Genomic DNA, 24,261 nt, shown 5'->3' with positions numbered 1-24,261 from the left:
ATATATAGAGCTAATCATTTTCATGGCTCTAACGATTTTGATTTAACACTATCAATTTTTTAATTCAGCTAGGTCTTATCCTTATTAAGATCCATTGCCATTGCCAGCTGGCAAGACTTAGATGCTGAATTATCAAAAAGTGCCTTCTAGATGAACAGAGATTTTGTTTATTTATTATAATTAACCGTTTCTTAGTTTAAATAGTAATAAAAAGATGGATAAACTATGAAAGAATTTGATGATTAACAAAAAGAAAATTATATTTCCATGTTGAAATTAAATTCATGAAATGGGGGTAGTCAAATAAGTGTATAAAATACCATTGGAAAGGCGAAAATTTTCGGAAAATTAAATCTAACATATAAAGTTGTAAAACTTAATCAATAATAACGAAAAAGGCGTAAAAAATACATTGAATACACAAATAAATATTGTCATATTTCTATAGTTATCTTAATAATCGATTTTTACATTCAACAACCTGTTTAAGAAATTATTTTTAATCCATTAGTGATAAATAAAAATTGTTTGATGCGCACACCTCACAATATTTTTAAAAAAATTACTTGAAAGCAGAATTTAATTTAATCAGCCTTTGTGAATTAGTGTAATTAGTGAATTAGGTCCCTATTTATCAATCAGCCAAGGATTGACTTAATACCTGGCTTTTATCTTTTAATACCTGGGCTTTCTTGGTATTAAAAATTATTTATTAATTTGTAATAATGCTTTTACTTAATATTAATTTATCCAATTTGAATGTTTGATGAATATGGCACTGCTTCATTGTCTCTGATTTGAATGCTAATTTACATCTGACATTTCGAAGTGAGTAGGAGAACGTGCTTCGGCTGTGAGGGCCTTTTCGAAGGTTCCAGCCTGCTACCTTCTATTACCTTCGCTATTATTAGGTCTCCAACATATCAGATCAGAAATTAACTGCACCCCATTTGATACAATTACTTTCATAATAGATTATTGTTCGTTATAAATTGAGCCCACATAAGCAACAGAACCCAGTAATTTTTTTTCTTCTTTTTTTTGTCGTGTTATTTTTGCTATATTGATATTTTTTTCATTTCATAATAAAACCCCAATACTCTATCTTAATATTCCTAATTTTTTTTAGACCAAGTCTTATTGCACATATACAGCAAATGAGAACCACCACTAACAATTTCTGCTTCACATTGGACATGAAACCGAAGTCCAAATATTTGGCAATGCTAGTAAGATTTAGATGTGGTTTTAATTTATTTAGGTTTTATTAATTAGATAGAAGTGAGTTTCTCAGGAAATACTACTAATAGTTAATTAAAATTAAAATTATAAAATTGAATGAAAATTCTTTAATTTTTCTTTAAAATATTTTGATTAATTTCTTTCATTACAATTACACCAATTAATGAAGAATATTTAACGAGACCAATGCCATATTTTTTAAGATTAGAATGCTCTACCTACACAAGATTATTCAAAATGGGCTGGGAGTAGCTTGGACCGAAATACCTTTGCTCGTTAAATTATATCTTTAAAAACAATTATTTGGTTTTCAGAATACGAATTACGATTTTACAGATTTTTTAAAATTTTAATAAAAAGGAATAAATAAAAAAAGGTATTTGTCAGCATATATTTAGGCAGTTGGAGTAAACTGCTGACCTTTCACATAAAGCAGATCTCTTTCAACTTTTCAAGTGTGGTACTGATTTTTTTATCTTAGTTGAATTCTCTATTTCTCTTTATTTATAAATCATCACCTGTTACGTATGTGCTAATACCCAAAAATGGATTTTAGAAATTAATAATACTACGTTACTGCTGTGATATGAATCATAACTGTTAATGATCGGAAAGGTGTTGGCCAAAAATGAAAGACGGCGATTTCTTCTGTTTCTTAAAACTTTCCAGGGGTAGATGATATGAAATTATCTTATTGAATAAAGTTATCCTTTTTTTGCAAATGTGATAGTCTCCATCGAACTGTTAAGTATATAGCTCGACGTCGACGATCCAGCAATCTGGAACTAGTACAGTGTGCAAAACTACCGAACGCAAAACGCGAATTGTTTTTAAATCACTATGATCATAAAAGCGCAATCAAATCAGGATATGGTTAGCTTTCCTTCACTTTCCACTGCATGTATATTTTCGACTTTTGACTTTACATCTTTCCTGTTAATACTATGAAGCACTACGTTTCTATTCGGCCATTATTGTAGTAATAATAAGTACTAGAATTCTAAAATTGTTAAGTTACTTAATTAAAACAAAGATGATTAATTAAGCTTAGAGGAGTTAAATAAATTATTTAAAATCATAAATAGTTTGTTAATAACTTAGTTTATTCTTTTTTCTGATATTTAGCTGAATAATAAAGTGAATTGATGATTAATATAATGTAATTTGATAGTTATTTTTATTGGAAATCACCAAACAAAACCTCTGATTTCTCAAACAGCTGCTCATAACTAGTCGATGAAGGTTTCACCAACCCAATCTCACCTTCCCTAGTCACGTCAGGAAGAGGCTAAAGCTGGCAGAAGTCTCATAGGCCACCTGCTCACTTCACCCCAGCTGTCTCTTCGGCACAAGCTGAAAATTTACAAAGGACCATTCGTCCGACTCTGCTGAGAAATCCATTACACTCAACCGACTCTGGAGCTGTCAGAACTCCACGGGGTAGACTGAAGGCCTGTACTAGCCCGCTCTTCTGAAACATCACCCCTCTGCCAAGAGCTGATATGTAGCAAGGCAACATGGTTGACGTCCTCACCGAATAGTACAAGAGCCCAAGAAGATAAAAAGGCAGATATCTCACCCCAATTTTTGATTACTTTAATGAAAACTATGTATAATTATAATTACTGTTTGAAAGCGATAAAAAAAATTAATTTTTCATTCGGAGGTCTATATCTTAAAAAATAGGAACAACACAAGAAAACCTAAGAGAACTCCATTTAAAGATGAGCAAATTTGCTAAAATATGAACCCTAAAAGAGTTATTTACGTTAAATGGTTCTCGAGATATAGCTTTTTAAAAAAGCAGCATTTCATAAAAATGTCATATGGGACGTACTGATACATCAGTAGTTAATGAATTTATTTTGAAAAACCTATATCTCAAAAACCATTTGATGTACAAATGCCTATTAGAACTCAAATTAAAGATAGTTTAATGAGTTATAAAGTAGTTTATAATGTTTATCTTCGTAAGAGTAATAGTTTTCATGAAATTTGCTAATATAAATTGATTTATAGTTGTTCCAACAAATTTATATTCATGTGTGAATATCATAAAAACTACTACCCCTACGAAGATAAGTGTCATAAACTACATAATAGTAAGTTAAATTTCCTTTATTTTGAGTGTTGGCAGACATGTGTGCGTCTTATGGATCTTAGATAGAGATAGAGATATATTTTATATAGAGATATATTTTTTCAGAAATCCAATATTTTATACGAACAACTATAAATTAACATTTGGTGAGTTTATTTTGTCAAATATCATAAAAAACTACTACTCCTACAAAGATAAACATAATTAACTATTTTGTAGTAAATTTATCTAGCTATAATTTGAGCGCTGGCAGACACCTGTACGTCCAATGGTTTCTGAAATGAAGTTTTTCATAAATATAACTTATTGTCCGAACAACTATAAATCAATTTATTTTAGCAAATAACATGAAAACTACTATTCCTATCAAGGTAAAGGTCATAAATTTCTTTATAGTACATTATTCTAGCTTAAATTTGAGTGCTAATAGACATCTGTACGTCACATAGTTCCTGAGATATAGATTTCTCAAAATAAATTAACTAACTACTAATGTTTCAGTAGATTCTTAAGAAATTTTGCTTTTTAAAAAGCTATATTGCAAGAACTATTAACAGGACGTAAATAGCTCTTTTAGGGCTAATATTTCAGCAAATTTACTCTTCTTAAATAATGTGGTCTTAGGTTTTAAAGTGTTATTGGTAGTTTTTATAATATAGAGCTCCGAATGAAAAATTAGTGTTTTTTAAAGTTTTGAAAGAGCTGCCATTTTTTATTCCCCCTACCTATACTTGGCAGACTCATCAATTTTGACTATTAATTATACATACTTTTCATTAAAGTAATAAAAAATTGGGGTGAGATAACTGCATTTTTTTTCTTCCCGGCTCTTGTACTGGAAGGAAGTGGTTTAAACTCTGCAATTTGATAAAGAAGTATTGACACATAGTTAATTCCCCCTTTTCAGTTTAACATAAGTTACTCCTTATGTTTGAGCATATAGTTTATATATACTGCGTAAGTTTGGTTTGTCAGTACCGTTTAGAAATCTCCATAAACGCTAATTATATTTTTTTATTTTATTTTATTGTTTGTTGTTATCCTCATATCTTCTAATTTATTTGTTTGTACGGGCTAATTTCAGGAATAACTTTTCCGATTTGAAAAATGCTTGTTTTGCAAATGAGGAAACAATTCGTTTATTGAGGATATTTTAGACCACGTAGCGTGACGCTACAATCCGTAGGAATGAAGCAGTAAGTGTTTAATAAAAAATAAATCTGCTTATGTATGAGGTCGTAATTATTTTTCCTAAAAATTTACTTCATCGGAAAATGAAAAATTGAATAATGGTTCTTAGTAGCCAGTAGATGTGCAATAATGCTTGTTAAAAAAAAAGTATTGTAATTGGTTCGAAAAAATGTATCTAAAAATATACTTATTTTCGAATAATTCAGAACTATTTATCTACTTGAATATTTTAATTGTTCATCCGAAATATTTATAAACTCTCTAAAAGATAAAATAATAACGCATCTAAATCTATCTAGTATTAGCTAGGGTACTAATATACATTAAGCCTGTGATTTTTTTTTTTTTTAAATAATCAGTGCAGTCTTATGGAAACCCGTTCATTTTTATGGATACGTGCATATTTTTTTGTTCTTATTGTGGTATATATATATATTCCGAATTTAACGCGGGTGAAACCGTGTGGAGCTCAGATAGTTATTTGTATACACGTAATTAACCGAATCAGCCCTTCCTCGATATTTAAACGGCTCACCATGAAAGCACTTGAAGAGTATTGTGCTCTTAAGAACTCTCAATCGTACGACTGCCCCCATTCATCTGGAACGTGCTGAATGGTCCTCCTTCAGCCTGAGTCATTGGGCATAATTCGTGCGACCGCCAGCGAAGGACTTCAATCAGTCCAGCGTGCCCAAGGTCCGTGCCTACTCCTAGCCCATTTCCTACCGCGAGTTCTTTCTTCGAATAGTAGGAGTGGCCAACGTCCTTCGATCCTAAAAGTTTCAGTGGCAGTGTGGTTTATGCCTTCTGTTATGTAAGGTACGTTGACGGGTTGGAGGGTGATACATCATGTCCAAGGTTAAAACCTTTACCCTTAGATTCTGTTGCCGGAAACACAATGATTAGGCGCAATATTAGTTTGTATGTGAGCTCATGTTTTTTGCTTAACTATTGACCATGCTACTTTAGAATTGGGGAATTTTCTTCCAAATTCCCAATCTCATATCGTTCCTTTACCACCTATTAAAAAAAAAATTAGTTATTTTTAGTTCATCCTTTAGATACTCTTAGCTGGTGATTCACTACTTTATCAATCCAGTGTACACCTTTAATCAGACTGATAATGCCGTCTTATCTTAATTCTCTATACTGCTTCCTCAGAACCAGATTTAGTGATTAGTGTACCGCCTAGTCAGTTCGGGTTTAGACCTCACGTGGATTACAGCGCCAGTGTGTGACGTAGATGCCGTGATGTTTTCTTCACAAAAAATTTTTATTTACATTTTTGGAATATTCTCGTGCCTATTTTTTTCAGTATCCTTACCATCTTGAAAGCAATGGAAGTGAACCCCCTCCGTTTCGTTAGCACCGCCTCCCCGAGGTCGAGAGGAAGATTTGAGGGCAAGGTAGATTTCACTTCGTGGATTTCGAGATTTTGTTGTTTCAGGTAAAGTTCTACTTCTATGGATTTGGTTAGGATAAATTTACCAATCTTCTATCTCGACTGATTACGACAAAAAATGGCTAAGAATGCTAAAAAAAAAAAAATGATTTTTTTTCACTTTATGTAATATAATGATGAATTGTTCCATTTGTGGTGTATAATAAATATAATTTCTGCCTATAATTTACTTTGAACAGTTTTCTTTTTTTTTTTTTTGTAAAATCATATTTAATTTTTAATTACCAAATATAACTAATCTATAAATTTTGGTTTTGCTACATGCCTTATAAGACATTTGATTACAATATTCAATTATACCTCAACCGTGACTGAAAATAAAACATTTTTTACCATAATGATAACTATAATACAATACTATAAACAATAATTATGAATGATAAGAAAGGGTTGTAACGGATTTTTGAATAATATGGTTAAAAGTTATTGTATTATCAATAGTAATAAATTCAGGATTAAATTTTTATTTTTTATGATTTCATTTACCCTTGATACAGAATAATCTTTTAATCGTATCATTTCTCGGTTTAGAGCCTTGTGATTTTTTTCTTCGTATGTTATTTTTATTATAGGTTTTTGATTTATTGGTAGAATAAACCGAGGTGTTAGGGTATAAGCCTCTAACGTGAGGGATTAAGCTTCAACGTTTAAAATATTTGCAAAATTAAGAATGTTGCGTTAAAAATGTGAATAAATTTATCATTTTCTTAAATTTGTATTGGGTAATTTTTAATGGAATATGCATTGGTACTAATTAATTTAACTATCTGATACACAATCTCTAATATTCTAGATTCTCAAAAATAGAAATATATAGTTGGTTTTCATAAAAAAATCCGGATTTGAAACTTTCCATATATATATATATATATATATGGAAAGTTTCAAATCCGGATTTTTTTATGAAAACCAACTATATATTTCTATTTTTGAGAATCTAGAATATTAGAGATTGTGTATCAGATAGTTAAATTAATTAGTACCAATGCATATTCCATTAAAAAATACCCAATAAAAATTTAAGAAAATGATAAATTTATTCACATTTTTAACGCAACATTCTTAATTTTGCAAGTTTCAAGATTATACCGTTCTCATAGTTACTCTAAAGAAACTTGTTTTTAACTGTATGGCATGCAGAATTATAGTAGTTTTATTAATAATAGCCCCAACATCATCAAGAACATGTCATTAATAGTCGAGAAAAAACTTATCTATGTACACTTATTTCTAAAAGGGATAAACAATAATTATAATACGTAAACTATAATTCCAGTTTAGTCATCAAGTTCCTTAATTCCGTTTTGAGTTAATCATTGAATTTTACACATTATTAAATTATTTAGTAATTTACTTATACAAATAAATAATAACTTAAAAAGTAGGAATATATTAGTCTTGTTTAACCAATAAAAAGTGACAATTGCTAGAAAACGAATAATAGTAGAATAAGATATATTCGTTTTATGTTGAAGACATTGATATAGCACTTATCTGTCTAATATATATTGCTCTAAAAAAAAATTCATGGTGTTGAGTCTGATGTTTGTTTATCATGTGGTATCTATAATTTTCGGCTTGTTTCGAAAACGAGAAAGGTTCTCACTGAATCGGATCGTTGAGCTGAAACCGTACAATTATCGCGGGTGGAGAAAGTTTCGATGGCCGTTGGTGGTTCTAATCGCAGAATCGGGACCGTGACCACTGTGATTCCAAAGAGGTCGATAATCCGACCTTGCTACCTATTTCTAAAACTTAAAACATGTTTTTAACTTACTAATTAGTACTGTTAAATTCGAATCCCTTTAAAAATGGTCTCATTGTAGCTACCGGCGCAAATCTAGGAATCTGTTAAACAAAAATATATCAATAAAAAAATATCTTGGCCTAATGTATTCGTGAAAATATTTTTTCTCGTGAGAAATAGGTGAATGGTTAAAAGTATTAATGGGATATAAAACCAGCTTTTGCTGATTGGCACTAATCTACATCGTGATTCGGATTTGTTTCCAATAGTTCGTTCTCAGATTCGATTCAGTAGCATTATTTATTTAATTTTTTATTGTATTCTATGTTTTACTTTCATTAACAATAAAAAAAAATTTCATTGACTATTGGGTAGCCGTCTTGCCCTTGACGAGGTCTCGACCAACTGACCTCTCGATAATGACTGATAGAATTCCGCAGATAGAATTTCAATCCCTCTTTAGTCATGAGAATGAGTCATGGGCCTTCCTGTTATTGATCTTACATAGTAATTGTATTTTTATTCGGAAAGGAATGATAAATATATAATATAAAGATATGATTAAAGTAAATAATATATTATGCCAGAAATATAACTATTTAAAATGCTGTTATTTTTATTTTATTTGTATTGACTTAAAATAGTGCAGTTTGTATATAAAATCGTTATTTTGTGTAGCTGTATGTCTGGCATAATGATATTTTATTTATTTTAATTAAATATCTTTGCTCGGATACATCTTCACATTCAATACACCTGAGTTCTCCTTTTTAATATATATTATTTTTGGAGGATTTATAATACATTATCACTTAAATTAATTTGTATCTTTTGTGATTCAACACTTCTAGAGGTGCCAAAAAATATCCGGTCTTCCCTTACTCTGCCTCTAAAGGAACCCTTTGAAGTAAGTGATGTCTTTTCATGTCTAGTCTTCAAGGGTGTAGAAGTAAATGATTCATATAAACTTCCTACATATTTGTGAATTAAACATATTAAGTGTTCACACTTATTTATTAAAAAAAAAAAAGAAAGAATGGATTTAAAGGGATGTATTTTGTGTATTTATAAAATACTAGTTCTGATGTATTAGTAGCCTTTAGACTTCTTAAATATTTATTAAACTAAACATTAAAAACAATTTTTTGGGTTCCCTTATTATCATATTTTTTGCGTGGTGAGCATCAACGGACATAAATAAGTCAGTAAGTCCTTTTTCTTGTTTTTTTTTTTTTTCCGTGAATAATTCTATGCTCAGTACAGTCTATTTTTATTTATTTGCTCTCTCTTAATAGCATTAACATTAAGCATATATACATCTAGATTGTTACTTTAAGTTCATGCATTTAATAGAAGTAGATGATTTGTTCACATCTCCAAAGTTTTTCTTTATATATAAATATACATATGTCTGCGTTCATAAATTTATTTTACTTCTTTAATTAATTCATCTTAATTAGCATTCCTTGAAACATCTCGGCTATTCAACCATAGCTTTCCATAATCTTTTCTGTTTTAAGTAAACACTTTCAAGAGGTCTCTGTTTTGTAGTTGTTTTTTCACGATGTTTTCTACCGTAAGCTTCTTCAAGGGCTGTGTTTATCTTGTCGAGGTGACTTCGAAAAGAAAAATATGAGTCGCTGGTAAAAAAACATCTTGGGTGTTCCACTGAAATTCGGTTGTTCATCATTCTCTCTTCGATACTTCCAGTGCTATAAATCATATATATTATAGTTTTACGAATTATATTGAATGGTGCAGTTTTGGGTGACTTTTGCTAGTCACTATGTCTGTCATGCTATTTGAAAAATTAAAATTATTGTATATACAAATAAATTTATGCGTGCATTTGCAATAAAAAGAGAACAGGAGGTATAACTGCATTAAAAAAAAAATGGTATACTACGCAATGGATTTGTATCCTTCACCTACCTCCAAGGTGAATGTTGACGTTCCTTATACTGTACGAGCAAATGCTCGTCGGATCACGTCGCTCCCGGCCTCTTGGATATTATGTGTCGACCAATTATTTTTTTATTTATATAAAATTTTCTTTATTTTCAATAAATCTTTACGTTTTAAAGAACATTCAGCCCATAAAAAAATGTCTTTGTTCTGTGTTTCTATGGCACGACTAACTCTCTTACTTAAATATTATTCTCAAAATTTATAAATGATAATGTCTATGAAGCTGAAATTATTAATAGTGGTCCCCCTTAAAGATATATATTTGCAATTAGAGAACTAAGAAAAAATCGGACTCGAAATAAAAAACTATTTCTAGAACTTAAAAAATATATATAATTTTTCGAATAATCATTTTTACCATGCATCTCCTGAAACATTATAGCCATTAATTCAAAATGTAATTTTATTCTCTAAAAAGCAAAACAAACCCATTTTATCATTCATTAACTTTTTATTTATTCTCATTTTCATAAAGACTGCTCATTGTTGCTATTTGCGAACGTCGCAGTTTTACGACCATTTTTTGTGCATATTACAATTTTACTAACCAACTTATTTTTATATCTTTAAGGGTAAATTTGGGATAATAATAAAAAAATCATGGACTTATATTACTAAATTTTAAAACTATTCAGAAGAAACCAAATAAAAATTATAATTTTCTGAATTTTGGATTCTATTTTATTTTAGGTGGTGCTAAGAAAAAGGAAAAATATTTTCACATAATTGAAAATTTTATTTAATTGTAATTAAATTTACAAAGCCATTTGTGAAACGAAAATGTTAAAAATCAGTGGAATCCATTTTCTTTATTTCAAATGGGTAAATAATTATGAATTTCATACTTATTGATTACAATTCATACTTTATAGCGCTTATCAATTTCTGTATAAATTAATATTATTAATTGATTGATTCTATTGACATGATATAATTCTTAGATAAATTGATTAAAGGCAACTATCATCATATGAAAAACATGACTATGTTTAATAAAGTAAAAGTAATATTTTACTTTATTAATAGTTTTATATAGTCATTGCTTCTGCCCGGTAGAAAATTATCATTTTTATATGTTTTGTTTGTAAGTTAATTGATATCACAAATATATGTTTGGTCAATTTAAAAATTATTTTCCCATCGAGAATACAATTTTTTGGAATGACCCTTGTATGCACCAAAATTATTTCGAATTTTTACATGATTTCAAGAATAAATCCTATAATTGAAAAAATCTAAATTTATTTTTCATGATATGCTTCAAAACTTTCATATGCTAATGTTAAACCCTATAATATTAATGCAAAAGTCAGTTCAAAATAATGTACCAACAAATGTATAAATATTATTGATGCATCTCTGAGATGGAAATGGTTACAGTACTATCGGCATTGAACATTTCAGGTCGTTTTTAGTGTAAGTTAATGAATCTTACGCCTTATTGGATCGATGTTTTTATCTAGTGCATTTTAGTACATCGCTAATATACCCAAAAACCACAGGGACATAAAGATTTTTCGCATATTACGAATCTTCAGTGTTGTTATCTTTATTACGATTTTATTGTTTCAAAAGTTAAAATTGTTAGGTCTTCTCTTCCTCCGAACACAGCCAATGAATTTGTTCACATCTTCTCACACAATGATCTAGGATTGGGAATTTACTATTCTTATCTATTTTTAGGTTCAAGATCATGTTGTGTCATATCCAGTTTTAAGGCTCTGTATGTTTCGTATTTAATCTCAAAGAATCAAGCAAATCTTTATTAAATTAAATTTTTTCTTAATAAAAAATTATTAATTTTTTTTTTAAGTTCTCTTAAATTCTTTTAAATTCTCAACCCGTTCCGGTGTCTTTACCTTAATAAATAATTCTAGATAGCCCTGGTTCCCGAAGTGGTGACCCCCTTTGCCCTCCAATCGGATCGGTATCGCATGGACCCCTGACCCCGGTCCTTGCTTTCCCTGCCATCTGCTAATGTACGGTCCCCGAGGGCCGGCAACTGAAGATGAAAGTTTCCCAGACCACTGCGACGGATACGCCGCCTTTTGTCATTTTAGCTTTCTCTCAAAAGTTACGCCGGCGGGATGACCTTTCGTCGATCTTCCTTGTCATTGCACTCGCGAAACAATACCTTCGCCTCGTGAGCCTTGCGGTTGTTATGAAGAAATGCCGTTGCGTAAGCCATTTCCGATCGATTTGTGGATTAGATCCCACATTCAATTCGGTTTTTCAATTTATTAAGTAATATATTGCATAACTATAATGTTACTAGCTTAACTTCTTGTCTGTAAGCTGATGTTTTTACCATTCTAGACACGATTACACGTTCACAAAGGTTAGTCTATTCATTTTCTGAACTAAGGCAAGAAGAAAATAAGGTATAGGATCCCAAATTTATTTTAGTTTGTGGGCACAAATTAAGGTGAGCTTAAAGCAAGCGAATGATGATGCATTCACACGTTCGTGCTTATTTGGTGCTGTTTGAGAACTACCAACAAACAAACATTCGTGCCCTCCGTGTTTTAAAAAAATTACCTAATCTTCGGAATAAATAATTAAATATAGTTTAAGGTTTTGTATTTTAATAATTGGTTTTTTGAATATAGTTAGGAATGTGTATTTATTTTGTTATTATTAACACAGTTTTATTATATTTTTTATATCGATCCATATGTTTGTGTATTCTTATCATAATTGTATATTTTTTCTGTTTTATTATTTTGTATTTATTTTAATTTTGTGAGTTGTGATCATCTATTCTTATTATTTACATTTCCCCCCTGTTTTTTCTGTGTATATTGTACGAATGAATACTCAAAACACTCATACTTACTGCTCATATTTGTGGCGGATTGTAACGTGATACAAATAAACATTTCATAGCTAAAGCTGTTATATCTCGTGACTCAGAAATGAACATTATGCCATTTCATAAAAATATTTTACTCCGAAGAATTCTCGACGTCAAAATATATATATATATATATATATATATATATATATATATATATATAGGTATCTAACAAAAATATCTTTGAAATTAGATGTCTCTTAAATTATCCGTTGACTTTTTATTTACTTTTTTAAAGTACTAAAATCATATTTTTGACGTTTTCTGACTTAAAAGGTATCACAAAGAACGATTTGTAAAAAACATTATATCTCTGGGTATTTAAATTAACATCCAGCTGATAAAAATACTGTAGCGAAAGTTAAATTTGAAGGTTATCTGGTACCATTTCTATGATTTTTTATCCCTACCATCTTCTTTGCCAGTATGTACTTTTCCTTCCAGAATACGGAGTTATATTCGTATCTTAATATAATTTACAAAGCCCTAGTGTAACCGAAGCATTGGTTCTTTGTTAATACTGTTTTTAGGTTTTGCCTTATCAAAACAAACTAATCATGCAATTTGTATTTAATTATAATTATTCATGATTATTTAATTACAACGGGTGATATAAAAAAGAAGTAGATACCGTCGGTGTTCAGTAAGATGGTTGAATCCGACAGTTTTTAGGAGAGCGTATTTTGTACTTAGCCTTCCTGTAAAATTCTTTTTATCAGTAAAAGGCTTTATATGTTTACACTTTTGCAAACCTATATGCCTTAATAGTGTTTCGCAAAGTTGAACTAATTAAATTACGTCGAATGAAAAGGGGAAAAAATTAAAATGTACAATTTGCTTAGTTAAGCCTTTTTTTGAACCTTAATATGTGAATTTAAAAATTGTTCTGAAAATGGAAATGATACCCTGACGAATCGTTAACGTTTGATGGGTTAATTCGTTAAAAAATTAATGTAGGAAGTCAGTCTAAAAAAATGTATTGGAATTAAAAATTAAAAAAAAAAAGCGCAAGAGCGCAGGTCCAGATTTATCTATTAGGCCCACAGAGGAGTTCTGCCATAGCCTTTCACTGCCCTAGGGAATAAAAAAAGAAAATATTTGTTTATATAACTAAAAAAAATGTTAATAGTGAGCTATGAAAAGTAAAAAAAAAATCGTAAGTGTTGTTAGTATGCAATGAAATTTAGATTGTCATAAAGATTATTTTCTTGGGAGAAATGCCTGACCGAGTCCCCTCCTCCTTTGATGGTATGAGAGGAGCTGCAATAACTCTTGGGTCTACGAGCGTCAAAACCTTAAATCTTATGGGATGGTGAATGGACGTTAGAAATAGATTACTAAAAAGTCAGTACGTTATTTATAGACACCAATTTTTTTTATTCAGAGGTTGACAGAAGACAAGAAATGGGCAAAGTAAGCGAAATATGTTTATTATTTTTTATAACAGTTGCCATAATTTATCTACCTTGGTTTGTATATTAAGTAAAAATAGGTCAGGGCTCAGTCTAAAATATATAAACTGTTATTTTAGTTCGCTGGGTTTGAATCAGATTATTATGTTGTATTCACTCTTGAATCGATGTTAGGGTTGATAGACCCTCCTGTGAATGACATTCATTCTTTATAAATTGGGAACGTGGTACTAAAGTGGTTTGGGAGAAAATCCAGGCGGTTTAACGTGATCCAGTCCACATCACTTCGCCAGGTGATATATCGTTGTATTCGCAATAAGTAAATATATTTTAAAATTAAGATAAGTAAGTCCGCCTAAGGGGACGGGACAGGTGGAGTATTACGGTGCACTCAATATCGTTTAGCTGTTTGACTGTGTAGTGTGATTATTCCCTTGATAAGTGGTGCTTGTACACGGTTGCTCATCCCCCTTAAATCGAATTAATTGAAAGCCCATTTTTTAAATCCTTGTATTTTTTATTTAGTTGTAAATTAAATCGGTTGGTAAGAAAACAAAAATGTAGTGTTTTGCATACGGCTGCCACCCCAGGAATACAATGCCGCCACCCCCAAACTACCTGAGCCTGGATATTGGCTCCAGTATTGTCCTCCTCCTATCTCTTCGGGACACTCGCCGCAGTCGGACAGTGCCCTGTGATGTTGCTCGGTGTGAGGTCCTGTGTACTTCTTCTCTTCGCGCTTTTGGTTGCGGGGGTGTCCTGCTTCTTGGCTTTTCTCTGGTGCCATCTCATCTACGACATTTCTCTCATAGATTCTTGAATGAAGAGCATCAACTTTTTCATCGGATATTACAGTCCCAGGGCCCGCTGTAGGTTCGGGTATGTCGCCTAGTCCATAATGGAATTCGATGGGATCTGATAAAAACAATTATTTTCGATTATATAGCCGATGTTTTCCTTGTATTTTACTAAACCTATTTTTTTTTTTATATATTGATATATATATTTAATAATCTGAATGTATAGACTTAATGAATATTTTTACCCAACTAAGCTTCCCTTTTATGCACTATACATACAAAAAAATGTGTATGAGTGATATAAATATTAGTGAATATCATCAAATGCTAAATTAACATATACTTTATACTTTTATATTTAATGAAACGAAAAACAATCCTAATTCAAATGACATCCTAAGGATAATACATTGGTACAATTTAATGTTTTCTCGATTTTTTTTTTGTCTGGTTTTATTCACTCAACAAATAGAAGAATTCATTTACAATATTTCAGATTTAAAAATTGAAGTTCCTCACCTAATCTAACTAGTACCTAAATTGTGTTACTTCTACATGGCTTATACTTAGAAGGTTGTAGAATACCCTAGCAAATCAACATAATTTATTTTAGGGTGCCCTTACTTTACAGATAATAGTCATGCACTATCACTTCATTTAGCCTATATTTTATTGAGTGTTCTGTCAAATTTCATTCAAAAAAGTTATTAATTTAATTTTTGATTTCTTTTAATTTATATTTTTTGTTGAAACTGTCATTAAAATAGCATTCTTTTACAGAGAGGCAAGAACCATTATTCTATACAAAGGGTCTACAGGACTCGGGTTCAATATTGTTGGTGGAGAAGATGGAGAAGGAATATTTGTGTCTTACATTCTGGCTGGTGGGCCTGCAGATTTATCTGGAGAGATCCGTCGTGGTGACAGACTATTGTCTGTCAACGGCCAAGACCTCAGCCAGGCCACTCACGAAGAAGCTGCAGCTGCTCTTAAGGTAAAAACAATTATATTATTCTGGTTATGATTGTAGTTTTAATGATTATTATAATATCTTTTTTATTTATATTAGTTATTTAAAGTGACTTATATGGATTGTCTTATTTTTTCATCAGGAACGTATGGAAAAAGTATATATATTAATTCTAAAGAAAAGAATTTTAATTTTTTTTAAATATCTTTTTTTCTGAGATGACTCAATTTTCTAATTTATTTCCTATAGTTCATATTGTATCACTTTTAATTCACTTTTTTTTTTAATATTTTATATTGTGCATTTTAAAACTATTATTAAGCAGCTATTAGTATTTTAATGTTTGGTTTATTATTTCAATTTTTAACTTCATAGGGAGCTGGACAAGAAGTGACAATCGTTGCTCAATACAGGCCTGAGGAGTACCACAGGTTCGAGGCGAGGATCCATGATCTTAAACAGCAGGCTCTATCCCAACAGATGCCTACTGCCACTTTGCTGAGAACTTCTCAAAAGCGTAGCCTATATGTTAGGTGAGCTTATTTCATTTCTATATTTCTATTGCATGAAATGGGTCTTATTCAACTAAAAAAGTTTTAAATTTTGAATTGTTTTCTTAATTTTCTAGTCTTCCTCTTGTAAACATATGCATGTCACATTTACCTCTTTGAACTCCTATTTTCCTCAATAAGGATTAAAGATACAAATTTATTATTACTTTTCTAAATAATTTTCTCATTTTACTATTGCCTCTTTGAGTGTAGTACAGGTATGTACTCCTAAATAAGGGGAGAAAAAAAGTACCATGGCTTACAGTTTTGAAATTTACTTATAAACCTTTATGTTTTTAATCAGGGTTATCCATGTCTTATTTGATTGATAATTAATATTACAATGTCAATTTTTATTATAGCTTATCCTGGCACTATTTTTTAGGCTGTATTTCACTTAAGCAGCAGAATTAATTTTCAAAAATTATAGTCTTGCCTGTACCTATCATATGGATAGGAATGGTATTAAAATAAATGTGATTTTATATTTAAACAAAAAAATAATGGTATTTATTTCATGTAAGTTCTTATGAAGTTCTGTTCTATAGTAGTGTTTATACCTGGAAATGATGTATGTTAGATACAGTTTAGTATTGCACAATATACTCCAGGAAGGTATGACATCAGAGCAAGGTTTATATTCAGGTTGAGCAAATTAAAAGCAAACTTCCAACCTTAGTCTCTCCTCAACCTATGAGTGAGACGCCTAATGCCTTACTGAGCCACCCTAACCCACTTTATTCACAATATTGGAATCCATTAAAAACATTTTTTATGAGGAAATGAATCTAAAATAAAAATAATCTATTAATTTCCTTTTAGGGCTTTATTTGAATATGACCCTAACAAAGATGATGGCCTTCCTTCGAGGGGACTGCCTTTCCACTTCGGTGATATTCTCCATGTAACCAATGCTTCTGATGATGAGTGGTGGCAGGCAAGAAGAGTTCTCCCAACAGGAGAAGAAGAAGGTATCGGTATCATACCGTCAAAGCGCAGGTGGGAGAGGAAGCAGAGAGCTAGGGATAGGTCTGTCAAATTCCAAGGGCACCTTCCTGTGCTAATCGACAAGGTAAGTGTGTTACTATTTTGGGAAATTATTGTATTTTAACTTTTTATTTCTTTGTAATTCTAAAAAAATAAAATCTTATGTTGAATATTTAACAAACTTCTCCCTCATGATTTAAATTTTTATGTTTAGTGTTCCATTTTTGCCTAGTAATAGTATGTTAAAATTAAGATACCGTGTTATTAAAACTTAACCAAATTTATTTAATTGTAACCAGAAAATAAATTAAAATTTGATTTTAAAATGTAATATCATAGAAATAAATTGTATTAATTAATAATTTATATTTGTATTAGCAATCTACATTAGAGAGGAAAAAGAAGAATTTCTCATTCAGTAGAAAGTTCCCTTTTATGAAGAGTAAGGATGACAAATCAGAAGACGGTTCTGATCAAGAACGTAAGTAATGTTTAAGTAAAAAAATTAGTTCTCATCTTTATCCATTTTATTTTTTATCTTTCTATTGTTTGACATTAGTCCTATTTCAAAGGTGTCATACTTTATAGAACTATAATTCTAGATTTTGTATTGCTTATCTTGAAGCTTGTTTGGTCCCTTTTGATTTAATATATTTTATTTATTAATTTTAATCGCTTTGCTTGTTAATTCTTTTTCTTAATGTCTACATATATTAAAAATAGTTATCATTCAATTGTGAATGATTAGAATGAGGCAGATATTATAAAATATATCTAGGGTGATGTATTATGTCTGAACTATATCTTTGTTCATTGTTGAAGGATAAAAATGGTTTTCGTCTGTGATTTATTGATGTTTATTTGTTTAGAAGTTGCATGTGACATTATTCATGTTGGAGCTTGTGTGTCTGTTTTTACTCCTTCTAAGAATGATTTCAGACATCATTTTTTTTCTTTTTTGTCTCTTGTTAGTATTTTACTGTTTGTTGTTTCAATATCATTGTACATATTTATCAACCCTTACTTACAGATTTCATTATCACCATTCTTTAATCATTTTTGTACACCATGAAAGGCTAACCATAATTTAATATCTAATTAATTACATGTTTTGTATAAACTAATAAAAACAAATGTAAAATTAAAAAAAACAATATTGTACATTAAGTATACCGTAATACCTAGATGATAGATCTCTAGTCATAAATAATCCTAACACCATATTTTGATTACGGTTTATGAACAAAGACACTATTGATATCGATAATTTTGAAGAAAAAAAAATTAATTTGATTATCAATATACATTTGGCTTTCATTTAATTCTAATTATTATTAAAATATATTTTATAAGTTAAATTTAGTGTTTTTTAATGTATTCATATAATTAGAAGAAATTTAAATTTAAAAACTTATGATGATGAGAGTAGTCTAATGTCAATTTTTTGTATTAATTATACAATAATTTTATAAAAATTATTTGTTGGATCGTTCTAGTATGTTGATACAATTTTAAATGTTTTTCTCAAAAGTATTCAATGATATTGAACATTCCAATTTGCTCAATGCAATAATTTTTGTAAATCACTTAATTTTTAACCACTAAATTTATCAATGATTTTCATATAAAATTTTTTAAATTAAATATTTTCTTTTCTACTGTGATATAGTAAATTCTATTCTATGTGTACATAGTTATGTAACTAAGGGTCATTATCTGATTGGTTATAAAGTTTTTATTTGTTTGTATCATGGTTGATATGTCTTTCTGCATTTGTGTTTTGCAATTGTGATCTGTATGTTGAGAAGTAAGGGAGAGAGCAATTAAAATTTTAATGACAAATTCACAATATTCTTCTTGAAAACCAACATTGTCATAAGATTTCCTTCGGGTAATATTCATTTTGTTTAGTTTCATGGTCTGGTGAATTGTAAAACTTTAGAAATTCTTGAAAAATTTATTGTTTCATTCTATTTATTACTTTTCTTCTTTCATTTTTTTAATTGTCCAAGTTCAAATTGATATTCATCTATTATTTTGAATATTGTTTGTTTTTAACAGTCCTAAATACAACCATGTAAATATTCACATTTTGTATATATTATTCATTACTATAGTATTCCTTTGTCTTATGGTCTTTGTTTAACTGGTTTATATTATTTATTTAGTTGCTATTTTAATCTTACTGTAGTAGCACCAGGTATTAGATGTTCCCAAATTTATGCTGGTCATGACTGAGTAATGATAAAGAATTTATTTGATCCTAATTATTTTTTGTGTCAAAGAGGATATGGTGGTTACCTATGCTGACTGAAGATGTATGATTGATTTCCAAGATTTTTTTCGGTTAGAATTGTCTTCTCTCATTCTTGTTAGCATAACTAATTTGGTTCATCTTGAAAAAATTAACAGTCCTTTTATATCCATTTAAACTTCCTGGTTACTTATTTCATTAGATTTTTTGTCTTATTTGATTAGTTTTCTAAACTTCAATTCTGTCTAACATAATCTAATATCTGTTATTAGTTTCATTAAAGTTTTGTCAAATTAATAATGTAGGTGAAGTGAAACAAGTGATGGTAGTTTAGTATTAATTAGGTTATCCAATCTTATTATAAAGCTTCATAAACTATCTAAAAGTTACCTCTTTAGTATAAATTATCCTTCATGTACTTGAAAACATATCAGTTTAGATGATATAACCTAACCTATGCTTGAATTTGTTATCTAGAATAATTTATTTTCTCTAGAGGGAGGCTGAAGGTAACATTATGATGTTTTCAGAATATATTTATGTCTCTCTGACCAGCTCAAAATGTCAACATTTTATTTGTAACTCATGAAAACAAAGAAATGGTTAGTTGAAAATAGCAATGTATACAGTGAGGCAAAAAATATTGGCTACGCTACATTATCAACTAAAAGTTAGTTATATAATTTAAAAAAAAAAAAAACTTCTTATTTCTTAAAACTTACGAGAAATGGAACTTAGGATTAATTTTTTTAAACATTATTTAGAGCAATCATTATTGTTTGCCATGATTGCCATGACAAATTATTTTATACTTATCTTCAGCCTCCCCTCAACTTAGCCAGAACATGAGGCAGTTAGGTTTTTTGAGGCTTTTTCCCTTCTCTCTCTCACACACTCTGTATGTTATCTCTCTTATTGCTTGCATCAGAGTCTCCGTCTACTCCTAATACTGAAGTGGACCAGGCCAGCCTGCGTGAGTACTCTTTACATACTAACCTTTTCGGCTTATACTCAGGTTATGTGCTGTCATTTCGAGTTTAAGAATATTGGTAACATTAATATGAGAAGTTAAAATAAATGTTGTGATTTTTGAACAAATGTAATAGTTACCTATCATTTGTGTTTAAATAAATATAATTTTTATACAGTTTAAATTGTTTATAACATCTGTCAAGGTTCAGGAAAATCAGACCACAACCTCTAACAATCTTTAATATTATAGGAAAAATTATAAAATAAAATAAGATAGTTTCATCATAATTTAAAATTTCTTCATCTGAATAGTCATTACAAATGTTAAGATAAACCAGCTAATCTAAAAATCCCTAACACCAGGATGTATAGGTCCAAAATCACTGCCTGTTCTTGACAAGATGATATTATGGCAATTTAGTAATCCTGGAATCTATAATGGTTCAGGTTTGAAGTATGAAAACTCTTGCTTATTTTTTTAGCAGAATCAGGCCATTAATTGGAATATTTATTTGCAGATGCCTTAAAGTTATGCCGCAATGCATTGTTTAAAGCAATCTATTGAGTTTTCCCAATTTTTTTTGGAAAAATATTGCTCCACAAAACTGTGTTTCAAATATTTCATAATTAGTCCAAAACGTTAGTATTGTTAAGTTAAAAATACCGAAATCGTTTGATAAAAGAGAATTAAGCTTACCTTCTTCTAGCTCCAAATTATATTTGCCTTTTCTTGGACCTTTAAAGATTTCTTTATGTACCTTTAGATTCTCTCAGAACCTGAACACAAAAGCAACAGAGGATATACAATTTGGTAAACACACCCACTCTTCTTGCCAATATATATTAACCAAATTTATAAATCTTAAAGCAATTCCATGCTATGCTATACTTCTGATGAATGTATTGTTTACATTCAGTTTGTTGTTATCTACAAATTTTAATTCTATAAAATGACTAAAGTAGTTTACTACAATGAATGTCATTATAAACACTATTTTTCCTGTAATGTATGTATGAAGACCAAACTTTTACTTGGAATTCTGCCTTTATACACAATACGTTGTTATAAACATTTTATACTGTAATCAATGAAATTTATCATTGTTTCTTGTTACAAATTTTTTCAGATATTTGTTTGGCAACACAAAACTTGCAGATAAACCCTTATTTAGTGTATTTTCCTGTTATATTAATTTGTAATGTGTGAGTTCTTTACTTCATAAAGGCTTTTTACTAACAGGTCTTATGAATATGTTTATATTCAATTCATAACTTCCTTACTGTATTTGTATATGCTTACAACCTACATTAAATTTAATTTTGTCATAGACTCACCATGAAAGTCTGAAGTAAATGCTTAGTGAAAAGGTTTCAGTGTTCAAAAAGTAATGCACATGGTCAGTTGTTAAAACCTAAGATTCTACCTTGTATTTCTCTCCTGTTACTATCCTTGCAGAGGAGAGAGTGTCGTCTCTTCTATATTAGTATATTTGTAGCTTCTGATAATTTGAGTAAGCGCAAAAGTACAGGCATCTCAAAAAGTACAACAAAAAAATGTACTGTTCATATTTTCTAATGCAAACCTCTTTTTAATTTATTATTTCCCAGGACCCTTACGTTTCAATTATGAGTTCTTTCCATTTTTTTTTTTTTTTTCATTTTGGTCTGTTAACAATATTCTTGGTATATTAGCATTGAAAATTTCACATTTTATTCATGATTACAATATTTTCATTATTTATTAAAAGTTCTTTTATTAAATTATTCCCTTTTCTGTTTCATTAATTGCATGATATCAGATGAATATGTTATTCTAATTGTGACTTTTTGTTTCAGCGTTTATGCTCTGTTATGCTCAAGAAGACCCATCCTCTGAAGGTATTAGCCTAAGCAGCATTAGTCTTATTGAAATTCTCTTCGGTAAGGCCATTCATTCGAAGAGGTTCCTCAAAATAGATACCAAACCTGGATTTTGGTTCAGCATGGAGTTATCGTTTTGTGTTGTTTTGATTTGTCAATACTAAAACGTATATGAACATGAATGAGTGGTTTTACTAACATATTATAAGATGTTTTATTGTGCTAGTGCCAAGTCTTATGTTATAAATATTTTATAATTGTCGTGTCTAGGTTAATTAAAGTAAAAAAAATTATAAAAATGTTTTATGCTTTTTTGCTTCTATAAAGTTGTTGGTTAGAAAGAAAATCTATTCTGTCATTTAGTCGTGCATGGTATAAAACGAATATTTATTGCAATTACTGCTTCAATTGTAAAGCATTAGAATAAGGTTTATGTGTGCCATCGGAATCCATCACAAATTTACTTTATAGTGATTCGTTTCACAGCATTAGTTATGCTTTAATGCAAATTTTGCAGCAGTATTTGACAGAGAGAGCTCTTGCAAAGTTGGGATCATATTCAATATTTGTGCACTTTAAAAAGAAGAAGCAGATTTTCTCATTATGTTATGCAATTTTTTTTTTTTAATGAAGTAGGTGGGAATCAGTTTCTAGTTTTTTAAAATGTTGTATGTAACATAAATACTAACATTTTTCTGAGCCGTAATTTCTTTAATTTTTATTCATCTTTTTCATGTAATATGATAAGTTTATTTATATACCTAAATTATTGGAAATTTAATTTTTTATTCTATTTCATTTCTTTCTGTCACTTCTGATAGATTCATTATAACATTTTTTAAATCCATATTGTATATGCTAACTTTTTCAATTAAACATTTCTTCTCTTCCACAATTGCTTCTCATGAAATTGTAATTCATGTCATCATTTTCTCATCACCAAGATTAACTTTCATTATGATTAATTCATTTTATTCCTTTGCTTATCTAATTAAAAAATATTTGTATGCTGTTATCTTTCTGATCAGTGGACCGTTAACGTTACCATTAGTTTTTCTTTTCAACATCATATCAGTTCTTGTAACGCCAAGGAAGGGAGGGGGAGTCTAATGTATAATAATTTTTCATCCGTACTCAAAACCTGGCAGATATTATAAATAATAATATCAGAAAGTAAGTAGTTTATTATATTGTTTATTAATTGAACAATCTTATGTTAAAAACTGATTGTGGTTTGTAGGGTATCTGTACCATTACCAATTCATCTACAGTTTAGGTAGGATGGTATTTTCAATTAATTCTTTTTTAATTATTTTTTGTGCTCAGAGCTAGCTGTAGTTGTTTCTAAAAAAGTAGAATAGACATTTTTTGTTTTCTTTTTTATAATCAAATTTACCACAGTATAGAGGAATAAAACAATGGACATCATTATACGACCTAATAGCAGCTTGGACAGGTATCCAAGTGTAGAAATCGAAATCAACACAAATAATTGGGACTAAATTTGTGTGCCTTCCTGTTTTTCCTTTCATAATTTGCTTATGTTTAATAACTTAATGCAGAATAAAGCTTATTTGGCAGATCTCGCTAATTAACACCCTGTACTGTTAAATTACCTTAGCTAGCTAGTTTGCTTGACCATTTTCATTTCATTTCTATTTTGTATTTATTATTTTTATTTCATCAATCTATAGTATCCTTCAGCAGTTTTTAAAGTTGAAGTCTTGCATCAATTAAGGTAATAATTCACATGTAGGATCTAATAATTGTCATTATCTACTTTTAACTTCATATTGACAGTACTCATTAACCATTATATCATTTTACTCTTTTTTTTTTTTTTTTTTTAATTTTATTTATTTAATGTATTTTTTTTGTCCGAAGTAAGTA

The 24,261-nt window shown here is 29.6% G+C and overlaps 1 protein-coding gene across 3 annotated transcripts in view; it reads left to right on the top strand.

Annotated features, from left to right (window-relative positions):
- Nucleotides 1–24,261, top strand: part of LOC106680774 (disks large 1 tumor suppressor protein) — a gene marked incomplete at its 5' end in the record, with an annotated part of 438,504 nt that overhangs the window by 406,792 nt on the left and 7,451 nt on the right. The window contains 6 exon segments of one of the 3 annotated variants that reach the window (XM_067052701.1): nt 15,558–15,771; nt 16,123–16,280; nt 17,121–17,370; nt 17,664–17,766; nt 20,468–20,512; nt 22,348–22,431. In XM_067052701.1, the coding sequence (XP_066908802.1) occupies nt 15,558–15,771; nt 16,123–16,280; nt 17,121–17,370; nt 17,664–17,766; nt 20,468–20,512; nt 22,348–22,431 (854 nt within the window). 3 annotated transcript variants of the gene reach the window in all.

Source organism: Halyomorpha halys, unplaced genomic scaffold (genome assembly GCF_000696795.3).
Source record: "Halyomorpha halys isolate HHAL.00 unplaced genomic scaffold, Hhal_1.1 Scaffold286.1, whole genome shotgun sequence".
Taxonomy (NCBI): domain Eukaryota; kingdom Metazoa; phylum Arthropoda; class Insecta; order Hemiptera; family Pentatomidae; genus Halyomorpha; species Halyomorpha halys.
This window is presented reverse-complemented; position numbering and strand designations above follow the sequence as displayed.